The 10,723-nt window shown below is 44.8% G+C and overlaps 1 protein-coding gene across 2 annotated transcripts in view; it reads left to right on the forward strand.

Moving 5' to 3' along the window:
• Positions 1-10,351, forward strand: part of LOC115471856 (inter-alpha-trypsin inhibitor heavy chain H4-like) — a 148,816-nt gene extending 138,465 nt beyond the window's left edge. For both annotated transcript variants that reach the window (XM_030205730.1, XM_030205731.1), the window contains 2 exons: positions 201-303; positions 9,894-10,351. In XM_030205730.1, coding sequence (XP_030061590.1) covers positions 201-303; positions 9,894-9,966 — 176 coding nt within the window. In that variant the 3' untranslated portion in view covers positions 9,967-10,351. The remainder of the gene's footprint in view (positions 1-200; positions 304-9,893) is intronic.
• The last annotated feature ends 372 nt before the right edge of the window (positions 10,352-10,723 follow it).

The raw sequence follows: 10,723 nt of genomic DNA on the forward strand, positions 1-10,723 counted from the left end.
TGCCTACCCCTAGCGATTGAAAACACAATATTGAAACACATCTCCCCCATCCCCATCCCCCTCCCCCCACACACATACTGGCAATGGTGCAGTTAGAGGACTCTTGCACAGCTTAGTGGGAACTGTGCCCAGAACCCATTCCATATGTCCTTTACTATAAAATGCTATATTGTAACACTTATTTTATGTATTTTTCTTAGGGCAGTTCTTCCTTAACACACATTTTGAACCTGACCAATATCCAGATCCAAGTGAGGATTTAGCTATGCTTAATGTTCTTGGACAAAAACTAATGGCTGCCAGGTAAGGAGTGTACAAAAAGTTAATGTGATGCATCCTTGCTTCAAGAACATGTTGATCCTAGCTCTGTTACAAGTGTGCCTTGGGTTTTTAGATCATCTTGTCTCACTGATGAGGAATATTTAATTTGGGGGATTTTGAATGGGGGGGGGGGGCATTACTAAATGCTCTCTTACATTAGAAATAAAACCTGCACCATTTGATTTAAAACTACTCTCACCTTTCCAAAGTTCTGACTTGGTGTACAATACTGATATGACACTAAAGGACCCTGTTACTAAAGTGTGGTAAAATTTGCAGGTATTGTGGCTTAACATGAGACTTTACCATGCGGTAGCTGCAAATTTTATGTGGCAACCGGTGGGAGTGGAACAAGTATTTTTATGGGCAGGTCCCGCGTTAAAGTGCTAATTAGCATGGAGATTCCCAACATACGATACGTATAGCCGAAGGAGTACGCAACACCTAGGCAGGGGTACACAGTGCCTGGCAAACCAGCCATTGTAAATACTGGGTTTCTTCTGCTGCAGCTCCCTGTCACTTCCACTCACAATAGGAAGCTCATATAGTCCAAACTGTGACCATCCCCTCTTTCTCTTCAAACCCCACCCCATCTTCCCTGGGGCGTAGCCACGGGTGGGCCTGGGCCCACCCAATTTGGGCTCAGGCCCGCCCAGCAACGGTGCACCTCAAAAAAGTCCAAACCGCGACTTTTTCCTTGCTGCTCAGCTGCCGCTCACTTCAGTTTTCCCTCCTCCCAGCCACCCGACCGAATGCCGCAGGATTTGTTCCCTCCCTGTTCCCTCCCCTGTCAGGCTGTTATCATCCCTGTCCGGACCAGCAGAGCCGCGCTGCGCCAGGGCCGTCCGCACGCAGCGCTGCTAAGAATGCTTCCTCTGCGTTGGCCCCGCAGCACGCCAGAAAATGTGAAGCCGGCTGAAGAAGGAACGAAGCAGTCACGTATATTTTGAGTTGAGAAGTGTGGGGTGAGAGAAATAATTTTGTGCCCACCCACTTTGTGCTCAGGCCCACCCAAAATTGGTTGTCTGGCTACGCCACTGCTGCTCACCATGTTGCCTTTCCAAGTTGTCAACTGCGAATGCATGGCAGCAGCAGAAACAAATGTGAAGATGTGAGGGATCCTGTGTGTGCCACTGCCTGCTTTCTCAGTCATGCCCCCCCCCCCCCCCCGATGTAACTTCCTGCTTTGGAGGATGTGACGGCAGAAGCGCATGCAGGGAAATGGCCCCAGTGCTTCTTCATTTTGTTTCTGGTGCTGCCACGGCATTCTCAGCTGATCACTTTGAAAAGCAACAAGGTGGTGGTGGGGAGAGAGATACTGGGTGATGCTGACCTGGGAGAGAGACTGGGTGATGTGGATCTGGGGTGGGGGATGAAGACAGAATGAGACTGGGTGATCCTGATCTGGGGGGTGGAGAAGAGAGGGATTGGGTGATGCTGATTGGGGGAGGGGAGTAACAGAGAGAGAGACTGGATGATGTTAACCTGCAAAGGGGGAGGGGGGTACAGAGAGTCAGAGTTGATGACTTCCTGGCAGGGGGATAGAGGGAGAGAGTCAGAGATGGCTGCATGGCAGGGGGATAGATGGATAGAGAGAGACAGAGACAGAAGAGATGGCTGCCTGGTGAGGGGTGGGGACATAGACTATCACAGAGGAGATGACTGCATTGCAGGGAAGAGAGAGAGAGAGAGAGAGTGTGACAGAGTAGATGGTTGCATTGCAAGGGGGGAGAGTGTGTGTCACGGAGGAGCTGGCTGCATCACAGGGTGAGAGAGAGAGTGCCACAGAGAAGATGAAGGCTTGTCAGGGGAAGAAAGAGAGAGTGTCACAGAGGAGATGGCTGCATGGTGGGAGAGAGGAGAGCGTGTTGCAAAAGAGAAGGCTGCCTAACAAAGGAAGAGAAAGAGAGTCAGTATAACAAAATAGAGGGCTGCATGGCAGGAGGAGGGAGAAGAGGGTGTGTCATGGAGGAGAAGGCTGTATGGCGGGGTGAAAGAGACTGTCACAGAGGAGGGAGCAACATGTTAGAGAGAAAGAGAGTGTGTCACAAAGGAAAGGGTTGTATGGAGGGTGAGAGAGAGGAGTGTCACAGAGGAGAGGGCTGTATGAGGGGGAAGAAGCGTGAGAGAGAATGCTACGGGGGGGGGGGGGGGGGGGGGGGGGAGTGTGCCGCAGAGGAGATCCTGGCAAGAGAGTTAAGAGAAGGCAAAGGAAAGCAGAAAACAGATACTTTGACCAACATGATTAGAGAAATAAAATGACCAGACAACAAAGACAGAAAAAGTTATTTTCTTTTCTTTATTTCTTGATAGAATATGTCAATGTTTGGAATGTGTATCTGCCACAGTTAATTGGAGCTTGGCGGTACTTTGAAATTTTTTCAAATTAGGAGATACTCATCTTGAAGAAGTTGGGAAACCCTGCATTAGCACATGCTACCTGACTGCAATTAACACGGGAGAACTTAGCACCTACTATTTAGGAGGTGGTATTCAGCGGTGTGCTGGAGCTGGCTTGTACCGGCTCACCAGAAAGGTTTTTAGAATTTTGGGAGCCGGTTGTTAAAATAGCTTCTTTAACAACCAGTTCCCAAAATTTGGACTCGTCATGCCTCCTCTTGGCATCCTCCTTTCCTGTGACTTGCTTGGGCATTTCTCCCCCCCCACCTCCCCCACCTCATCAGGTGTACCTCTTCTTCTTGCAGCGATTAAGTTTTTTTTAAACAGTGCTGGCTGGATCAGCCAATCCCGGGGGCTTTCTTACAGCCCGTCCCCCCCCCCCCCCCCCCCAAAATTGGTGAAGCAGCCTGCTTTTTCTGATGGTGCTGGGTGCCGGCTGGAGCTGCTTAAAAAAAGTTAATTGTTGCAAGAAAAAGAGGTGCTGCATCGCGTGGGGAGCAAGGATGTTGGATAAAAAATGGAGTTGTGTTGTCCTTAAAAAGTTGAAGCCAATTAGGTAAGTCTCTATTTTCCCCTACCCCGCAGAACTGTCGTTCTGCGTACACTCAAAACAAAGGAAACCTATGAGCTGCTGCACCCATATTGTCATTCTTTATTGTTGGTAGCATTTTTATTTAATTTCATTTATATTTTCAAACATGCCAGCTTGTAGAGCATATGGATGTACACAGAAGAAGTATAATAATGGAAAAACGTTTCGTAGGTAGAGTAGTAATTTGTTATAAATCGTAATCAGTGTGTCATTTGGAGGGGATAGTTATAGGGACACCTTAGCACGTGTTATATTCGTGCAGAGATTTTTTTTCTCCTGGTAAAGGGCCACTAAAACAGGCATCATGTTAGGTGCTCAACATTCAGAGAGTTTCTATTTATTTATTTATGACATTTCTATCCTACATTAAACATGAATTAGGTTGAAACCTGGGAGCATTTAAAATCTATTTTTTTTCTCTGCCTACATCAAAAGAAAAAGGTGGCATGTGAACTTGCTCCCTTTTGTTTTGTGGATTGCTGTGGTATATTATAAAAATGCACTTTCCTTTTATTATTACTACTCTTTCACAGAGAGGTATTGAATAATGAGGGAAGGGCTTCCTTCATGTTGGCTCAGGCTCCTGCTATGTGAATATTCCATCATTGTTTCATTATTGCTACTCCACATATCATATATATTATGGGCATTTGTTTTAAACTTTGATTGTTTTAATTTGTTTATCCAGACCTTACATGCAAATGGTTTTGCTTTTTAAATTCAAGAGTGAATCCTAAGGTTGGTCAAATAATTAGGTATAAACAGTGGTTCTGATTTTACTTGTTTTGGAGTGCTTTGGGTCCTACTGATCTGTACATCTGCTGTTTGAAATTTTGGAAGAATGAAATTAGAAAATAAAAATAAAATTTTGGATGTACTCTGTAGAAGTTGTTTACTTTTGAAATGTGTGTTATCACTGGAGTTATGTGTTGTACTGCATGATTTGTGCTTAAAAGACTGCAGAAAGTTTAAGGGATTTTAGAAGGCTTGTTGAAGTACAGTATTTATGATGCGTAATTGTGCTTTTGGAGGGCAATTTGCCAGCCGTCTGCACTGGTGCAGAACCAGTGGGTGCTTGTTAGCTGTAGTCCTTAAAACAGTTTTCAAATGAAGATTGTCCAAAGAAGCAGTACCCATTAGGGCTGTACCGAATACTCGTGAGAAGTTCCAGCACGCTGCTCGGAGCCAGAAATAAGCAGTGGGGAGCGGCAGCAGTCCATTTATTTGGCTGTTGGTGCTCGGCATCCCTGCCAGCAAAGTTATTCCTAGGTTCCGCTTTGGGGAGAGGGAGAGAGGAATGTGCTCTCCCCCCCCCACCCCCAATTGCAGGGCTGGCCACACCTGGAGAGAGAGAGCCTGTTGTTAAAAATTTCCTAGCACACCACGGGTGTTATGTCACTGCTTTAGGGGTCCTTTCACTAAAATGCATTAAGCATTTAACATGCAGCTTTGCACGCTTCACTCAGCTGAGAGACCAGGAAGTCTCTGAGCCAATCACAGCGCGTTTAGCTCGGTTAAACGCGTTGTGATTGGCTCAGGGACTCTCTCAGCTGAGTGAAGCACTGCCAAAAAAGACATTTTTATTATTGCGGGGTGGGGGGAGGGAATTACGGTAAACATGGACTTGTTTTTGGATGGGCATCCTCAACTGCACTGTCCTCTGGATCGAGCCACATGGGAGGGAGTGAGCAGCGTGGCGTCTTCAGGGGGAGGGGGGATGACGGCCAAAATGAACAAATGAGCTATTCTTTTTGTTACTTTTGTTGCAGTTTTTCAATCCTGCGCAGCCCCAACAAGAGGTACAGACCTCTCGTTAGATTTTCCAGCATTAAGGCAATTGGAAAAGGTTAGATCATTTCATTACAATAGGGTTTCTACACAATTTGCTCATCTGCATTCTGTTTTCGTTAGCTGCTACCGTCGTCGGAAAAAAGTCTTTAGTGCATGCCAGGGTTTACTACTTGCTCGTTAATGGCTCATTTATGACTTGTTAAGTTTAGTGCATCTGGCCCTTAGACTTAAAGTTCCACAGATTACTAAGGTACTTTGTATGTCTAAGTGCTTTGAAAATGAGCCCCTAAGTTACACACGCAACCGACCTTATTCTATAACTTCTGTGCTCAACTTTGCACACTACACATAAAGTTTATAAAATTTGAGGGTAACTGCTATCGCACGAGCATGGTAACTGCTGCTGTGCTGGCATGACATTGTGAACTAATTGGCATGTTAGCTGCAGCTGTGTTAGGGGGTGGGAACTCGGTGGGTTATGGGTGAAGAATGGGAGTGGACTGAATATTGAATTAGCACATGGTACTTAATTCACACTTTCACTTGTGCAGTTAACTCAGGTGCACTTACCACCTTTAAAAGGAGGTGGTAAGTGCATCCATGCTAATTATAGCTGCTCATTATGCATGGTAAGGAATCTTTCTGTGCAGGAACTGCAGGGGATATCCTGTTCCCACTGTGAATCACACAGTTCTAGATTGCAAGATCAAAGTGAATGTTTAACCAGGCAGGCAAGGGGGGGGGGGGGGGGGGGGGTAAGTGGGATATGAGGGAACAAACAATTATCCTCGGTAACAGTACCTGGCTGCCAGGTAAGGAGTGTACAAAAAGTTAATGTGATGCATCCTTGCTTCAAGAACATGTTGATCCTAGCTCTATTACAAGTGTGCCTTGGGTTTTTAGATCATCTTGTCTCACTGATGAGGAATATTTAATTTGGGGGATTTTGAATGGGGGGGGGGGGGCATTACTAAATGCTCTTACATTACAAATAAAACCTGCACCATTTGATTTAAAACTACTCTCACCTTTCCAAAGTTCTGACTTGGTGTACAATACTGATATGACACTAAAGGACCCTGTTACTAAAGTGTGGTAAAATTTGCAGGTATTGTGGCTTAACATGAGACTTTACCATGCGGTAGCTGCAAATTTTATGTGGCAACCGGTGGGAGTGGAACAAGTATTTTTATGGGCAGGTCCCGCGTTAAAGTGCTAATTAGCATGGAGATTCCCAACATACGATAGTCTCGCTAGAAAGCGGATATCACGTCCTTAGACGGATACTATAATAAATAAAAATATTTTTGATCTTGTCCGTAGACGGATATCACGTCAGTAGATGGATACAACTATAAAGAAAGACATAAAAAATTTAGTCTCGCCAAAGGCGGATACCACGTCAGTAGATGGGTAGAAGTATAATTAAAGACACCTCAAAATTTAGTCTCGCCCAAAGGCGGATACACTTAATCTGTAGTAAGGTATAAGAATTAAGAAAATAATTGAATGACAAATTAATTAAAAAAAAACAAAAGTTGCTAACAATTTAGAAGAGGGACTCCCCACTTCTGTCAACGTGCGGGATAGGATAAAATGTCCAGCACTCCAGAGAATATGGTCCTAACACCATCAGGTGGAGAGACAGAAAGACACAGAAGGCTATAGTAATAATATGAGAATAATCAATAATTGTTTATTACACTTACCAATCAGGAATACAATTAGACTACATAATATAATTAATTATGAGACAGTAACCGGGACACAAACGTGATGTCTGACATTAGCTCTCTCACTGCCTGTGTCCATGATTCTCCCCTTTATACTATTTTCTCCCATAGGCTAGTATTGGAAGTACAAAGTCAGCATATTCAGCATATTCTAGTAAATTCTAGTAAATTCTATCTTACAGAAGCAAAGCTCTCCATAACATATTTGCTTATCATAAGTAAGGTCAGTAAGGTTATCCTACTTTGCAAAAACCATCTTCCCAGCAACAAAAGATATGTCTCCTTCATTATCTGCTTCCATAGTCAGCAGCAAATTTCCCCTTACATTACAGTATTCTCTTGTCACACATATCTTTTTTATGACTCCATATCTGCCTGTCTCCTCAACAGAAAGTGCAAGCTGACATGACACTCACCCATTCTGTATAATTTCTTATGATTTAGCTTCTCAGTGATTCTTAACCTGTTCATAGCCTGTTCACAGAGGCATAGCTGTGCTCATACTTCTCAGTTACTGTTGTAAAGTTATTTTATGGTTCATGACCTGCATGTCCCATATAAACACTACACAGGCTGTGCACTTATTGTGCATTAATTTTTGCTATTAAAGTACACATCGGTGGCGTAGCCATGGGGGGGGGGGGAAGGCTTGGGGGCCTAGACCTCCCACACACACACACTTTTGGCTCAGGACCCCTCCACAGCTAGAGTACCCTTTGACTAGCTGGTGGGGATGCCCAATCCCCGCCAGCCAATGAGATCTGCTGCCAGAACTGTCCCAGTGCTGCCTCAGTAGGGAAGAAGTTGGTGGCCTTCCTTCCTGCCTCTGACATCTGCACTCCTCATGCATGCTCAGTTCACGCATGAACTGAGCATGCGTGAGGAGTTCCAGTGCCAGGAAGGGAGGCCACCGGCTTCTTCACTAGGACTATTCCGGCAGCGGATCTCATCAGCTGGCGAGCACTGAGAATCCCTTGCCAGCAAAGGTAAGGAATGCGGTGGGGAGGGGGGGGAAGAAATGTGTTGCCTCCCCAATCCACCCCAGCCCCCCTAAAATTCCAATGTTGGCTACACCCCTGCTGCATATTAGTAAAATGGTCCCTTAATCAATTAGATGCAGTTGAAAATCCGGCTTAAAGAAACAGTTAAAATTGCTTGGCTATCATATCTGCCCATTAGGTTTTTGAAAATCCATTTTATAATGCTATTCCTGCTGGCCAGCAAAGTATTGATGCTCTCATGCTACTATGGCTCAGCAAGGCATTTCCAGATGTTTGTCAGGACTATATGATACACCAGCAGAGATTTACATGAGCTCAAAGGCATAGCTACCATTGAGCGAACCCAGAAAAATGCCCAGGGCCGCCCAATGGTAGGGGCTTCCTATGATGGTGAATCCCCCCTTTTCTCCCTGCGAATCTGGCATCCCTCCCTTATTCTGACCTTTCTTAGCCACCGCCCATAGATCCAACATCTCTCCAACCCACCCATCTTCTTTTCCCTGTGCAGCACAATTACCCCGTCCCCATCCTCAAAATATACATGTATTTCCATCAGAGGCAGCAATTGGAAAAGGCTGCTTGTAACTTTCTGTGGGCAAGATATGGCACAGGAAAAACCCAGGTGGGGCCAGGCAGAAGCAGCCTGTTTCAATCACTGCTCCTGGCGGTGACTCATGCACGTTTTGAGGATGGCAGTGGGGATGAGGCAGAAAGATAGGAGGTGGGGAGGAGGTGGATAGATTCCCGGCCCATGGGGGTTGGGAAGAGGTAGAGAGATGTCAGGCCTGCAAAGGTGTAGAAGGAGGTGGGTTAGACATATGCCAGACCTCCAAGGAGGGGGTAAGATGCTAAAATGGAGGGGAGAATAAGAGGAGAGAGAGAGAGAGTCCAGGTGCAAAGGAGAAGAAGGAGATGGAGGATCTGGGGAGGGAGAGAGAAAGCAAGACCTGGATCAAAGGGAAGTGAGAGAAATGCTGGACTAGGGGGTTGGTGTAAGGAAGAGAGAGACTGAATGGGGGAGAGAGAGATGCTGAAACAACAAAGGGAGGGAGGAGAGAGAGACAGAGGCTGGACCAGGGATGAGGCTGCAGAAAGAAGAAAAGAGAGAGAGGGGAAGCTGGACATGGGGAGGGACAGGGGCACAAGGAGGAAATGCAGACCATGGAGGAATCATAGGGAAAGGGACCCAGAGGAGAGATGCTGAATATAGAGGGAGGATATGAACACTGAGAGGACAGGTATAGGGCACAAAGGGGAGACAGTGGACAGGATAGATAGGGAGACAAAAGAAAAATGGATAGTGGACACATAGAAGAAATGTCAAAAGGACAGGAGACCCTGGAAAGAGAACTAAGAGAAAACAGAGAAAAGAGACACTGGGACCAAAGCAATTACCAGACAACAAAGGTAGAAAACGGGTTTTGTTCTGAATTTATTAATTGTAAATATAAATGTCAGTTTTGGGAAACATTCATCTCTGATATCTTGTACTTCAGTTTCTATTTCTATTACTGTGACAAGTTTTCTATACATGGGTCTGGAATGTGTTTGCTTTTTGCAGGCTTTGTTTACTGGAGCTCTTAAGGTATACTTCCTCCTCCTCCTCTTCCCTCCCTTCCCCCTCCCTCGAGGTCCCTACTACCTTGGAAGAGATGGAGTTAAGGAGGGGAGGGGGGTCCTTCTTAATTATTTTGCTTGGGGCCCATTCAGTCGTAGCAATGCCACTGTATGGGTTAAAGGCAAGCGTGATAGTACAATGTCGATTATCTGGATGATTGGACAAACCTTTAGAAAAGATTGGATTTGGAGGGGGGGGGGGGCAATGCTGGTCCACTGGCAGAGGAGAGAGAGTGATGTGCTGCTGCTGCTGGGCCCACCAGTAGCTACGCCAGTGTGCACTGGTCTGGTTAATTGGACATCTGGATAATCGACATTCCACTGTACATTGTACAATGTTCTGCTACATCCCATCTGTTTGTGTTAAGTAGAACTCAATGTCCCCACTATTGCCTTAGTACCAAGCTATATACCCTGTCTTCTCTTGGTCTATTTCAGAGGTCCAAGGAAAGGCTACAATCAAGCATTAATCCATGGTGCCCAGATTTCCTGCTGGTCTGTCGTCATATGAGGAACTTGGAAATAAAAATGATCAAAATCCTGCCATATTAAACTTAAATCCCAACTCAAACTGGATCCCATTTCCCATGCAGCACAATCAATGCACACAGCAATACTTCTGTGCCACAAAATTCAATGTCATAATAGTCCGTACAATGTTAGCAACACTCACTTCCCCAAGTATGATTCACCTCAGATTGGACTTCCAAGAAAATAATAAACTCCATTGTTTTTAAACAATGAAAAACATGTATTGTTTATTTTGAAAAATGACATACCAAGTCATCGATAGGGAATGTCATTGCTTGCAAGCTTGCATTTTATTAGATGGTGATGAAATTAATGTGATTTCTAAGCTTTGTATTCCGTAGTAAAGAGTTCTAATTCCACTGAAAGCTACGCTCATCATTATTCATACTTCCTCAACACGGTGAAGATAGAGAATTAGAATTATGTTAAAATATTACTGGCTGAAGATCAACTGATTAAAATCTGTGCATACATAAAAATGGGAAACATTTTAAAAATCATTGGCATCCTTGTAGCGCTATTGTTGAAAGGAAGACAAGTGTAAAATACAATACTGCCACAGAATATAATTTATTTATTTAGAAACATTTACATCCCACCAGTCATTAGCATTTCTAGATGGTGAGCATAATGCCCTTTGGGGTGGATATTCAAAGTGATTTAACTGGGCAGGAGAGGCTTCCAACCGGTTAAATCTCTTGCTTCGGGTTATTTGCTGATATAGACATTCCGCAGCC

The sequence above is a fragment of the Microcaecilia unicolor genome, chromosome 6 (assembly GCF_901765095.1).
Source record: "Microcaecilia unicolor chromosome 6, aMicUni1.1, whole genome shotgun sequence".
NCBI lineage: Eukaryota > Metazoa > Chordata > Amphibia > Gymnophiona > Siphonopidae > Microcaecilia > Microcaecilia unicolor.